Source organism: Mytilus galloprovincialis, chromosome 3, assembly GCF_965363235.1.
Source record: "Mytilus galloprovincialis chromosome 3, xbMytGall1.hap1.1, whole genome shotgun sequence".
Classification (NCBI taxonomy): Eukaryota; Metazoa; Mollusca; class Bivalvia; order Mytilida; family Mytilidae; genus Mytilus; species Mytilus galloprovincialis.
In genome coordinates this window covers 81,636,502-81,651,948 of record NC_134840.1, presented here as the reverse complement: position 1 = coordinate 81,651,948, position 15,447 = coordinate 81,636,502, and the positions used below count along the sequence as shown (strand labels likewise).

The 15,447-nt window shown below is 30.4% G+C and overlaps 1 protein-coding gene across 1 annotated transcript; it reads left to right on the top strand.

The window, feature by feature from the left end:
• Positions 1–6,911: 6,911 nt before the first annotated feature.
• On the top strand, positions 6,912–8,315 carry LOC143069115 (uncharacterized). The gene has a single exon (XM_076243582.1). It carries the CDS (start codon positions 6,938–6,940, stop codon positions 7,577–7,579), a length of 642 nt encoding a protein of 213 aa, XP_076099697.1. The 5' UTR covers positions 6,912–6,937; the 3' UTR covers positions 7,580–8,315.
• Positions 8,316–15,447: the final 7,132 nt, after the last annotated feature.

The window sequence follows — 15,447 nt, the reverse complement described above, 5'->3', positions numbered from 1 at the left end:
TTGTCTATGAGTTTCATAAAAATCGACAATGCTTATGCGCGCATCGTCAAGTAAACCCCAAAATGAAGTGTGAAGTATATAAATGGTAATTTTTACATTAATGTTTTTTTTTTTCAACAAATGAGATGTATAACATGATAATTTATATACTTTTATTTAGTACTATACAAATAAAGAAAAGATGTATATCGTTGCCTGTTCTTTGTTCAATGCTCTTCAACTTCGTACTTTATTTGGCCTTTTTAACTTTTTTGGATTCGAGCGTCACTGATGAGTCTTATGTAGACGAAACGCGCGTCTGGCGTATATACAAAATTTAGTCCTAGGTATCTATGATGAGTTTATTTGTATTTATACAAGATGGCTGATTGCACAATACTTTAAATTGATATAAAGTCGAAGGTATATTAAGTCTTGGATTCGGGTGAACGCTATATATGAAGCAGCAACCTGACGACGCAAATAACCAACAGAGCATATAGTCTTCAACTATACTTATGTGTAAAAATAAAAGAGGCATCTATTTGCTACTTAATACGATGGTTTCGAGGGGCATTAATTTCGGAAAATTTTCTTTGTTAAACAGCAGCAGAGACACGTTGATACGAATCTTATAACATTGCCCATTTATTTGAAATCTTTTTATTATGAAAATTCGATATGTACTCAATCGCCAAAAAAAATGTCACAAACTATTTTGTTGGTTTTGGGGTTGTTTTATTCATAACTTTCATTTTATCATTAAAAATTCCTTCAGTCAGTAATTTTGTTATTTTACGTTTTGCTATACTTATACAGACAAAGAATAAAACAAAAAATTAAAAGTTTCTGTTTTGATAGTGTTTGATTATTCACATTTTAGTGATCCAAAAATGCATATTTATGCATTAAACTTCAAATGCTTTGTCAAGAAAAACTTCCTCAAAATAGAATATCAAAGTGATAAATAATATATTCTTGGTTGAATCATTAACTGACAATCAATATGACTGTTTTTGAAATTATAAATAATTCATATGATATAACGCATGTGTGTGAAATATAAGTATAATTTGCGGTATATAATACTTTTGGAAATTCCCAAACTACATTTTTTATAGAGAGAAAGTAAATTTTTAATAGTTTAAATGGAATGACAGAAATATGTTTTTTTCTTATATTGCTCATTCTTTGGTGGATTTTTATTTTATTGTCAATCGTATCAGTATACCTTTATACAATATATATCATATTGCTCATATTTTTAGTAAATGACGACAAATACAAAAATTCTTCATCTCGATGGACCCTGGACCTATATTCTGTATATCTAAATGCATGAAATATTTGCTATTGGACGTCAATCAGTTTCATTAAGAAGATAGTATTATTGTATTTGAAGATTTGTTGATATCAATTATCGATTTTAGTGTCGCAAATTAAGCTTAATATTGGCAACGCATATTAGACATATACGCAAGGCAACTAATATATCAAAGAACATTCAACGAATCTAATAAGGTCAATGCGCATTTTTAAATTTCCTTTACTGAGAAATTTCTGGCATAAACGCTTTCAAAACAAAATCTAGAGTTTACCCCAAAAAACATGTTCTTCAATGACAAGTTCAGAATTGTAATGGGCATAATTAAAAGGCAATGGATGGGTTTGAGGTTTGAGATATCAAATACTTGTTAAACCTCCAAAAGTTGGAGGTCCCTTGTTTGATGCCTTATATGTTCAAGAACATGAAGAGGATTAAGTAAGTTAGTAGACTCCCCACATTTTCATACATACATGTCTTTTGTTTGAAAATTTTATACGCTCAGGACAATTATGATCTTTTAAAAACGATAATATAACTTTCTGATTCAAACAGAATTTAAAGAATACAACCACTCCAAGTGTAAAAAAATGATGAAATAATATCTCATAAATATACAAACAATAGCATTACATTTCTGTTGAGTATAATGTCATATGAAAATAAAAGAAAAGAAGTAGTATCAAATTTCTGTTTTGTTATACTTGAAAAATTAGCATACTAATATGCAACTATTTTCGGTACATGCAGTAGCACGCGAATTTTGAAATGTAGAATGAGATCAAAATGATTAAATTCGCGTGTATCTTAGGCAGGCTTTTAACCTAAAACTGGATGTTAAATTTTGTATAAGGCATAATATTTGGTTCACATTTATTAAACGACAACAGCTCACATGAGTTTTTAATGTGTGAAACAAGAAAGAAAATATTAGAAGTTATAATATATTTTTGTAAACAACATTTAATTTTTTAAGGCATTTTTCTTTATCTTTAAAAATAAGGCTTATTCTGTAATATTCTCATAAAGTTGATTTTACATCATCAATAAAGAAACATTCTGTGATCATATAATTTGTTTATTCAGTACAACATTCATTTCTGTTAACAGTATTGTATTACCTGATTCTTTTAATTTCACAATTCTTCATTATTTCGCATCCCATTAATGTGTTTTCTTTTCTTTTTTTTACTTTTTTGTCGTCATTTTGCTCTTATCAATTTATTTTTGGCTCTTATTCTGTAATCTGTTGATCCAAAGTGACTTCCTCTTTTCTTTATTTTTGAGAACGGAATCATGAGGAAGATCTACGAACAGCCGATTCCAAGATATGTCACGACTTAAAATAGCATAAATTTGTTTAATTGTAAATAATATTATGCTGATTAAACAACTGAATGTATAGTGAAACATGTTCTATCTACATAAATTTGTCTTTACTCATGTGTTTTAATTTACCAAAGTTTTTTAAGTATCGTCTTACTGCAGAAATTGTAATAAGCATAAAATTACTATCATTTTGACATTATCTTTAAATTAAAATGAGTTCAAGGTAAAATAGTTAGGTTTTAATTACCTCTAATAGGCCCATAGATCAAAGCAACAGTTACTATTAAACCACACTTATACAAAACTATTAACATTTCTAATAACCAAACTATAGCCTTGCAACTGTTAAAAACTCCTATTTTACATAATTTTTACATTGTACATTTTTGTTTGGTTTAACGAAGTGATACTTCTATATTTTCCTAAAAGTATACATTTTATGGGCGAACCCAGCGGGAAATATTTGTCATTTAAGGTAAAGTAAACATTTCTGATTTATGGTTTGAAATCAATATAACGTTTTCAGATGAACAGTTATAATAATTTGGTTTTTATTTACGAATTTGTTTAGGAGACTGAGTTCTGATTGAGTTACAATACGCTGAAATAAGTTGTCTGTTTGATTGAACATTTTATCTTTCATTTTGTTAAGGACACTAAATCCTAATTAGAGTTTGATCCTCCTTTATTGAATGTTAAAGCTGTCAAGTTTCTGCTTGTTTTCCCTAGAGATTCCAAACAATGCCTTAAACATAATGAATATTTAATTCTTGGGATCAAAATAGGATATAATATCAAAAATATTAAGTTGTTATATCTTTATTTGTCTGTATTATTAAATCTTATATTTCATACAAATCAATACATATAGAGGAAATTACTGTAAAACATATGCTTTCATGTGTTAAAGATGTATTTTTTACAATATTAGTAATGATACTAAAAAACAGACGATACATTTTCTTGACAACACAAAAAAGTCTTAAACACACAATTTAGGTTATTGTCAAAGTTTAAAATTGTAAGTATATACGACTGATTAATAACTGTTTGATTGAAGTCCGAAGACAAACCTTTCATACATTTTATTATACATTGGTAATTTCGGAGTCCATTGAGATGAACAGGAGGAATTATAGAACTGTCCATTGAAGATTATGGTATGTTGGTAACGGGCGATACGGGTGGATTTTTTGCTTTCCGACACGCAAACTAAATACCCTTCATAGTGCTACTGCAAGGGTGTTTCAAAGCACTCATAGCGTAGCTCTCACATTACTAGGGTTCACGCGTATAAAAATCTAAATGTGGGTTTTTTCTTGGTCCATTCACATTCATAAACTCCATATTACATATTTTTCATTGCAAAAAAGTAACAAACAAATGAGAAGTCATTAGATCAGTGTCAGGCAATCTATTGAAATTTATTATTTTCTGGACGATGTTTCAAGATACTAAAGCAGTCATATCGCTAGGTTTAACCCTCCATATTTTTCGTAAAATGATTGTACCAAGTTAGGAATATGACTGTTGTTTTCCAGTCGTTCAGTAGATTGGTACAGTCGAGCGTTAGGTTTTGTCAGTTTTTGTGAACTTTCCCTTTTGGATAAACATTTGAGGTCGGTATTTTATTATTGCATTTTTATTGCACAATTTATAAATGGATTTCGATTTCGAACAGTGTATCTAACCATCAAAAGAAGGAAATGCAAAGTTTTATTTACAATAATGTAAATATCATTGAAGTCAGTTGAATTGGCTATACCGGGATAGTAGTATATAATTTAGAAATGATTTAATTATTTTATCATTGAAATCATTTTTAAAACATGAGTCAAAATTAACTACGAAAAAAAAACTGTCGTATATTTTGTACATTAAGTTTTGCTTATTTGTTTTCTCTTTACAAAAATGGCCATGGATAAGAGATCATTTTGTTGGGCGTCGACTGATGGTTATAAATTGACTGCAAGCAAATTATGTTTTCAAAATGTACCCATCTTAATTTCAATTTTGGAAATTCCAAGAGTTTAATTTCATTAAGCTTGAAAGGCTGAAGAATGGCCATCTGCCGACAAAAGAAATCTCAACTGAATTAATTTGTTGTTTAGAGTTCAATGGAAAAAATGCATCTATGTTCATGATGAGAACAACTTATCGATAAATGGTTTAGTAAGGTATCTGAAGGGGATTGATCTGTATAAATATAGTAGAAACAAATTCTGCTCTAAAACGATATTTACACATCCCGTACAGCCAAAAAAAGACGTCCCTATTTCGGTTTTGCCAGATGGGAGAAGTCTAGACAAACTATTAGGTATTGAAAAGGCGTATATAACGAAAATGAAAAAGCGAGCGAAAGTAATCAAAATATAATTAAAATGTCATAAATCAAATTATGTAATGTAAATGAAAGATTTCTTTTACTAAATTCTAAATTTATCCCAGGAGGAGTTTCTCCTAATTGAACTTCTAATTTGGTATGTTTTGTATCCGGTTTTTACCAACTGTTGAAAGAGAAGAAAACTGATATAACACACCTGGCGGATATATAAAACTCCCCTTTATTTATTTATTTCAATGGCAATTTTCAACTCAAATTAGTTTAGAATGTAGAAGGGTTTAATCTGTTTGCATAAAAATATATTTTGTTGGTAAAAATTGTCGATTTTTTCCTATAAATCGAGGGTAAATTCAAAAACGTCACGTTTCAATTCTAAGTAAATATAGCAAGATTATAGCATTATCGAATTCTAAAATTTCATACACGTTAGTACGTATTCAACATTCAAGAAATATATCTGAAAAAAATTAACCTATATAAAAAAAAAGTCAAATATCGACCTTTGTATCATATACAACAATGGATGGTAGATTTAATGAAGGGTTAGACATTAAGACTGCCACTAGAAGAGTAGCATGTATGATAAGAACCGAAATGTATCCTTGCAACAGGTTAAGATAAAAGAATAAAAAACTTAGGACCACTAAAAAAATATTTTATTTATATTTAATGTTACATGCATGTGCCCATTTTCTACTGTATTGACAATAATTCAGGTTGACAAATCATATAGGGACTTATTATAATAACTTATCCAGTATATGCCATATTTATTACATGGTGTGCCCTTGTTAGATTTAAATTCATGACTGGACGTGGCTGAGTATTTGTACATCCCGAACAGCCAAGAAAAGTTCCTCTTTGACATTGGTTCTACAGTCTGATGAGAGAAGTCTAGATTCATTGATTTTGGTTCTAATACATTCTTCTATGACAAGGTTGGCCTTCTATGATTTGAATATTTTTTTACTTCATGCCAAAGCAGCTTCTCTAGCTCTTATTCTTCTCCTTGTAAACATAAACACCCAGGTTGAACGTTTGGAGCTAAAGATTTGTATATACATTAATAAAATTGAGAATGGAAATGGGGAATGTGTCAAAGAGACAACAACCCGACCAAATAAAAAACAACAGCAGAGGGTCACCAACAGCATTGTGTCACCAAAGAGACAAATAAGCAATGACATGCTATACGATATAATAATTTTACGAGATTTTTTTTACAAAAGTCGAAATTCTTAAATTGACTTAGAATTATTGACAAAAATATTTAAATATCAACAAAGACAACCTTTGGCAAGGTATGGAGGAGTCTGGTTCATGGAGAGGCAACACATGTGTGTTGATATACATGTTTATGGGTTGCTGTCTCATTGCAACACCTCGGCATTCCATTTTATTCATTTACTTTAACATATGAAGGGTCAATGATTTAATGGGTTATTATTTTATTGTTTTTCTAGTTACTTGATAAAATGTGCACAAATCAGCCAAACTCAACTACCGGACACTGCACCAAAAAAAGATATATAACTATATGTAAACCTACATGTACTTAACCCTACGTCTTTTTCATATAAATATGCATGACATATACATGTTAATATCTATAGAAACATCCCATGCTGGTTAAATAAAGATTCAATTTAGAAATATTCGCTTGTATGATTTCTCAGCGACGTATTAAAATATCAATACAATTACATATATCATATTGGTTTCGAGCAATTTTATTTCTTTCAGATGAATGAATAAATTGCTTTCACTTCAGCTAGTGTTAATTCAACATAAATGATCCCTTGCAAGATGTATGTAAGTCGTGATAAATGGTTTAAATTATATTTTATATTCATTTTTATATATTTAAAATTGTTATTAATAATATTTAAATGCATCTCAAATTATATTTACATCATCTATTTTCAGAGGATGTTGATTTAACTTGGATATTTCACACATTGATGGAAAGGATGAGGGGTGATAGACCAAAAAGATCTAAATCTCCAATTTCAAGGAAAAATCAACGTAAAAATGTTCCTGCAAGAAGACCTGATCCTGGTACAGAAGATTTTATACGATTCGTGCGCGATTTTCAGGTAAATCGTCAACCAACTTTCACTGGAATTCAACGAAGGGCTCCGCTTCCCGAAATAGGACAACCTTTGAACAACGTCGGGCTTAATGATTCTGGATTTTTAGATAGACTTAATGATGAATACGACGATTCTGGTTTAGAAGATGAAATTCTTTATTCAAATAAAGTTTCTGTCCCAAGAAACGATCGAATAGTTAAGGAAGTTTTAACTATAACACGGCAACAAACTAGAGACAATTTATATTCAACCTGTAAATCTAAGATAAACAATGATAGTTTTATACTTTCTAGACAAAAAAGTAATTTACAGAGAACATGGTCACTGCCTCAATCGAAACAACACAAATGTGCTAGATCTATGAAAAACAGACAATCTCTGAAACAGTTACCTCCTCTTTTCAACGACGAATTCCCAGCAAGACCAACCGCGCCATCACCATCAATGACACCACCGCTGGATTATTCCGACGGAAGTGAGGATCAAGTGGAGTTCCTTGATCTTTCTTGAAATCTCGTAGTTCTAAAGTGCCAGGTCTAGTCAGTTAAAAAAATATGGATAATTTAGTGTAGAAGTCGCATAGAGTTGGATATTTAGAAACAGGAGCATGTTATTTTTTATATATACATGTACTATTATGTAACTAAGTTTTTTTTTTAATTTTCTAAATATGTACGCAACAGTATGGAAAGTTACATGGAGTGCCATTGTACATTTATTGTAAAAATATTGTCGGTGTAAAAGATAGCTTTAAAATTTATGTTGAATCTCAAAGGTAACCTATGCCGAGTAAAGGATTTTACCTGCTGAAATATTTGAAGACATCATATCCGAAAAGAAAGTGCATTTTAACATCGAATGGAAAACAATTATGTGTATGGGGGACATAATTAGTTAGCCTTTTCGTATGAAAGATTTTTTATTCATTGCTTAGGAAAAACTCGGAGGGTGTACGAAATGACACATACGAACAGTAGAACGAACATCCTTTAGAAACGTAATTTATGCATAACAGGTGCATGCAATTTCTGTCAGATTTGTTTAACGTGTATTGAGAGTATGATACTCAACTGTTTGCCAATGAAACTTGAAATATATGTGTATATGAATGTATTTATGGACATCAAAGTACGCTACAACTAATTTGCCTTGTCTTGTTCGTTGTTCTCAGGGAGTGATATTTTGTTGTTAATTTTCATAATGATCTTGTACCAAAGTAAATATTAAAATTTGTAATGAAATTGTATTGTTCTTATGTTGTACTGTTACATCACTATTAAGCGCCTGCTAACATGTTTAACCCCGCCACATTCTGTATTTGCCTGTCCCAAGTTCAAAAATTGGGCCGTTGGTTTTCTTTTTACCTTTGTTGTTTTTATAGATGACCATGCGGTATGGGCTTTGCTAATTGTTGAAGGCCGTACGGGAACCTATAGTTGTTAATTTTTGTGGCATTTGGTCTCTTGTGAAGAGTTGTCTTATTGTCAAACATTCCACATCTCTTTTTTAAATTTGAAATGTATTGTATTGTGGTATAATTGGTGAGGGTGGGACATCAGTTGGTTCTGTGGCTTTAATACTGGTTACACATTTTGCGTTTGAATATGTAAGACACAATGATGTGTAATTAAATTTTTCGTACCTAAAACAAACAAAAACGGCGGTTCATTAATTAAATTCTATTTTTCGGACCATAACGTTTGATGTACGTTTTCGAACTCTTCCCACTATATATCATTGTCCGGCAGAAGTCAAGACTTTAACTATATAGCTATTAAAAACAACTACAGCACAGTATTAAGACATACGGAAGTAACGTATTAAATGCATGTAAAACTGATAACATCTTGATTCAATCTCTATTATTAATTGCCTAAAAAAAAGACAAATGAGTGTATCAACTAAAAAAAATAACATTACAACATCAAGATATACAGGAGTAATATAAAACTGGTGAATTCTACCTATATTATATACCATTCATAGTCCTTAAGGGACTAAAATTATATCAACTGAAAACAGAAAGACACTCAGAGCACATCTTTGGGGGAAATTAAGATCGAAATGGGCATTAATACGAATAACTTTATCCATAAATCATTTGTAATGTTGTCTTAAAATGAAATATAACTGAAGTTAAGTAAGTTATAATTAACCTATGTTTGGAAAAAAATATGTTAAATATTTAAGGAATTAAAAAATGTATTTGAAGAGTTGCGACTGTCAAATCCACTTTGTCGAATTATTCAAAAAATAGAACTGTTATTCCTATTCTCATGAAATACTCGAGAATTGTCAAAAACAAAACAATCGAGATGCTGGAAACTCCGACTGCATCGATATTACTAATGATTTCAACCATCAAACCGTCATCCAATCAAAAGTGACGTAACATATAGTATATATCGTTAGCATATGCTTCATCGGGCTTTTTGTTTCTCTTTAATATTTATAAATATAACAGAAAAAAAATTAAGATATGAGAAATGGTACAGTTTTGTAGTAAATAAATATAAATGCAACCCATTACTTTTCAATGTGTTCTAAACTGTAACAGCAGTATATACACGAACTGAGATATTGCATATTTTCACAAAGTACAAGTTTAACTAAACCATAACTTTCTAATTGCTTGAAACCATATAACACTGAAATTTATTTTAAGTATCACACTCTTAAAGCAACATCGCAGCGGGTCGGTCACATTTAAATCTAAGAATGGCATTTAGAAAGGGGTTAAAATTGATTTGATTCATATTTTAACTACTTGAGTGTCCTCGATTTAAAAAAGGAATCCAAACCAACAAAAATATGCGGAAAATATAATAGTGGTATGGCACATATACTGATCCAAATAAAACATTGTCTTTTTACATTTCATGAAATTCTATGAAAAAAAATTCCCAACAAAGCTTGAAAAAACTGGAGTCGTGTGCCAAAACAGTTGTGAGATTTTTCCGGTTTCTCCCACATGTTATAGATAACCGTGATAAAGGAAGGCTATCAAGTTCGCAATTCGGTAGGAAAGGTCATGAAAATTCGAATCAGTTAAATTATAGCACAATTTTTAACGGAAAAATTCATTACAAAATAGAAAAAAAAGATTGTTCTAATTTAGTATGTAAAGATGTCGTTAGGAATCCCTAGCTATGTTTTTCTACGCTAAAAAATAGTCTTTTACCTTTTTTTAACTATACAAACGCTGATCAAAATAAATTTTGAAGATGATGTGTATATCATTTTTTTCTCCATAATATGTATTTGGTATGACAATTAAACCAACTTTCCACTCGGGAATCCTCTGATGAGTCAGCTACTCTTCTTAGAATCGGCCGAGTTGAGACGAATGACCAACGTTACCCAAACAAGTATAAATGCCGGGGGGACTACTTCGCTACATACAATGATTTATATACGGAGAAGTTAATTTGTTTAAATTTGAAACTGAAGCAGCAAGGTTGATACACAAAAATTTTGAAAACATCTAAGGGATTTTAAATTTTTATATTTTACCTAAAAAGTCAAACTACATAAAATTTCAAAACAATTTTCATTGTTTTAACATGTAACATGGACGAAATTAAGCATTTTAATTTAAATTGAGTTAAAGGTTTTGTCTTGCAAAGTATACACCACTGAACTTGCTAAAACACAATTATTTTGAGTTAATAATGGTTTTAAACGGCATATACATAATCGCTTTTTACAGATTGGGGTTCAATGAGACTAATAAAAGAGGTACAAAGTCATAAACAAATCCATACTGAAGAGATCTTTGCGTCTTAAGATATTTGGTCTACAGAAATATGCTCATTGGTTCGTTAGGTTATGTTTAAATGAATCGCAAGAAATCTAGGTAAATCGGAATTAGAGCCAAATGTACTGAATAATTGTTCTTGTTGCACTAGCTGATAAGAAAAGAACGATCTTTTTATGCAAATTTAAAGGACGATTGTAGTTCAAATTATATAAAAGATAGCGTTTTAAAAGTTGTCTTAAATTTTATTCTTACGATTTTTTTGTTTAATAGAATAAAACTTGAATTCAATAATAAACCGTGGTTATACGAAGAGCATCAGCATTTAACATATCTGTATTAAATTTGTCAGATTTCAGAGTGATTTAAGTATTGTACTAAAAAGTCACGACACTTTGAACAAAGCAGACATAATGATATTATCCCCTTGTACTTGACATGGGGAGGAGACGTACAAACATATCCATAGCACACTTTAGTCGAAACTAACCTACTTTACAAATATAGTATAAAATATGCTTTTTGTTTTTGTAGGTCAACGAATAACAGAATGTGAAGGCCTCAAGATTTTACCCAGTTTTATGTATACCATATATGGTTATTATGTATAGCGGTCATCGATATTAATAAGATGATGATGGATTGATGTGAAGCGTCCGTTAACAAATATTATACTGCTAAACAGACGTCGTTTTTAATGTACAAAACTAAGTTTATCATTGAAAAATATTCGGCCGCTCTCGAGATGAGGAACATTAAAACTGACCTTAGACAATTTGGTTATTTTAAAGTGTTTTTGTTGTGTTTGTTTATATTCTTTCTTTGTTCTTTCTCTCTATATTTTTGTTCTGATTTGTGGTTTATTTTTGTGTTCTTTCTTTTTTATCTGATGCCTATTCATCGGCAAAAGAATTTTGGGTTATGCATGTTACCATATGACATGATAATGTATATCGAATGGAATGTTTTCCAGTGCATGCAGGAAAATAGCTAATTCTTTAGATGGCCACTAAAATGGTTGTTTCTGTTAACGAACGAATTCCTGGAAAATCACTAGAAAAAATCTGCTTTGGCATTGACAATGTATTTAAGATCAGTTGACGGAATGTATATGCAATTAATTGAATTAAATTCCTAGTAGCAATTACATAATTTGTACTACTTGAGTGGGAGTATTCCATTGAATTTAACGTCCTCATTCCGATGCGACGTGACTGCGTATTTATACATCCTTCAAGACCAAACGGGTCACTCATAGACTACTCTCTTTAACTTCCAGTACGGAGAAACCCAGCTGAGCAAAGTTCCAACCCTGTTCAACCCTCGGGGTTCAACCAGTAATTTCAGAACTGGTACAGTTAAAGAGCACATTAGAGTCATTTAAGGACACCCAGTAAACCAACCCGTGTACAGATTTTCATTTTACTTGCTGTAGGTCCTGCCCTTTCTGACTTTGTTTTTAAACAGAACAGTTTAGAATTACATCATTGTAAAGAAATTTGACAAAGTGACATAAATGTTTAAAAGGAACAAAAGCAATCGTGACCGTTATAAAGTGATTATATATTGTATACAGTTCTTTTGATGACGGTTATTATCTTGTAAAGAGGTGTAATGAAGATTTTATTAACCGCTATAAACAACGCCTTTGTGAACATTGATACATAAAGGCGTCTTTCAAAATCATTTTGGAATAATTTTCCAACAAATTTTGCAAGTTTAATGTGATATTGTTCGGAACATTAGATGAATTAAAGCGAACTAGATCCAAAAGCATTAGCCAAATTAACCTGAAGAGGAACTTGCGATTATTTATCTATTTCTAAACGTCATTATCTAAATTTACATCATAAATGTAGAGTATCTTCTTTCTCCTTTGATTCACCATTATGTTGTATAATATAACAATTTTGAAATTAACATATAGTTTATGAACATCGGGTCAATTTCGGGCAGACATAATTTTACCATTAGCACGTTCTCTTACAAAAAGGTCTATAAGTATTATCTTTGATACGATCTTTTTGGAAACTACATGGATTGGTTAAATAATATAATGGTATCTTTCGTATCTCGGAAGATAACGAGTGTATTAAATATATTCAGACGGGTAATTTGTTTTCAAGGAGAAACCCAATAGCACATTAAGTGATAATATTTGTTTCTAAAATACTAGTTTCAATTGAAGATTTTGGAAGCGTTTGTACAAATTATATATACAACAATAACACGTAGGATGTGTACAACACGATTTCTTCTAATTATATTAATTATGCACATAAAACTAAATAAGTGTTGCTCTGTCTTGAAATGCTTACAGTATAGAAAACAACGAGTTATTATAATTGGTTCATTTCTTTCTTCTCGAATTTACAAATTTTTGAATTACCTGCCCAAATCCTGCTTTGGAATCAAGATTCAAAAAATTTCAGTCGTTTTTTTTTTTTTTTTTCTTTTATTTTTTTAGTTATTCGGGGATGCAATATTTTTTACAATTTTGTCTCGAAATTTCGAAAGTATGTGCAACCTGTCATTTCTCGACAAATTAGTATATTATGTTATTATATAACATATATAAACATATGAGGAGGTGCGTGACTTCCAAAGATGCAAACATAGGAAGGGAATGCAAACAATGAGATGTCAATACGTAAATTGCCATATTGAAAATTAAGCTATCGTTAGCTAACGAAATGTGAACTATTTCAAAAAGAAAACCAAAGTCCATATTTAGTAAGTTAATATCATTAAACAAATTAAAAACAAACAAGTGAGATGGACAGCAACTGTTAACACATACCACTCCTGACTAGGGGCTAGGCACATATGATAATGAGAACTTCATAACCTCATAGTTTTCTTGTTTGTGTAACTATATCAAATATAAGTAACAATTCGATTTTGTGTATTTAAACTATGTTGATCGTCCTTTTTCTATTAAGCTATAACAGTCACATAAAAAGATACCAAAAGGGTATATAAAGTAAGAGACTGTCAAGATAAACCAGACTGCTGTTTCTGCTATAGTTACATTTGCGGATCACAACTCGGTTACGGAACTGCGAGCTATGAATTGCGAATTAACTGTATGTATTGGAAACAAAATAATTGCAAGATATTTTGGGTAACTATATGTTAGCAATCCACAAGTTTACTCGTGTGACTATTTGCTAGTAGTAAAATGGAAAGCTAGCTCATACATAACTATATGCTGGTATTAAAATCGCAATCTAGCTAACATATAACTATCTATATATTTATGTTTGCAAGTTAGCAAAAGATAACTATATATTATTTGTTTGTAAATTAATGGCAAGTCAGCTCGGCTTTCTAAATGTTGGAAAAACAACTCCCCTTCTGATGGTATGATATAGACATAGATATAAGAAGATGGGATATGAGTGCCAATGAGACATCTCTCAATGCAATTCACAGTTTGTCAAATATGTCAATATAGATCAAAGCACTTTCTACACCCGCGGAGCCTTGGATCACACCGAACCGCCAGCTATAAAGGGTCCAAAAATTACTAGTGTTAAACCATTTAAAGGGGAAGGCCATCGGACTAATCTATTATATAAAAAAAAAACAGAAACGAGAAACACTTATGAACAACATCAGCAAACGACAACCACTGAACACCAGGTTCCTTTCACTATTCAGAGGCAATATTAAATAGAATACATTAGATGTATTATTTGTTTAATAATCAATAACAAACAATTAATGATGCATTGCAGCTTTCCACATCATATATTTCTGCAGTTTATATAATACATTATTAACATCAATTCTTCATATTTCAATACAAAACGATAATAATAAAAAACCTTGGAGACATTAGCCTAATATTTTTACAATTAAGTCTGCAGATTCAATGCATAATTTATGGCGTCAATAAGGCAATTGTTAAAAGTTTTGAAAGTTATATCTTTGAACTTTTCATTTGGATAATGATTTAAAATATCAACAACATTTTAGATAATAATGTCTTTGAACACATCATTTTGAACTTTTTCATTTTGATAATGATTTAAAATATCGACAAATTTTTAGAAAATTATGTCTTTGAAGACATCATTAAGATAAGTTTTTAAATTTAAATGTTTTGATTGCGTTTTTACATATTTTCTACTATCAATTGCATCGGAAATTCATAATGTTTATGCTTCTTTTTTTTCAAGACTACGCCTATCGATTAACATGTATCCATAACATTATGGTGTTCATAACCCGTTACTTGTTTTAGCAACTTTAAAGTGAAAACAATTTTAAAATGCATAACAAACCAATTGAAATAGCAATTAAATTAATGACTCCAATTAGAAAGAATCCAATTATAGCATCGCTGAATTACTAAAAAAATCCCCAATGGCAAAAATTGTACTTTTGAATGATACAGCACAAACTATATTTAGTTTTTTTTAAATATTTGGATTAAGATGCTCGTAACAACGGATTTTGATGCTTCATATTGTTTTCCAACTCAGTGACTTGTATATACGATTGCATCACAAATAATTTTTCAAGAGATTTTTTCTTAGATCAATATTTTTTTAAGTGACAAACAAGTCTTGAAGAAATATAAGTCCTCATTAACCCAACCAGGATTTATATGGGA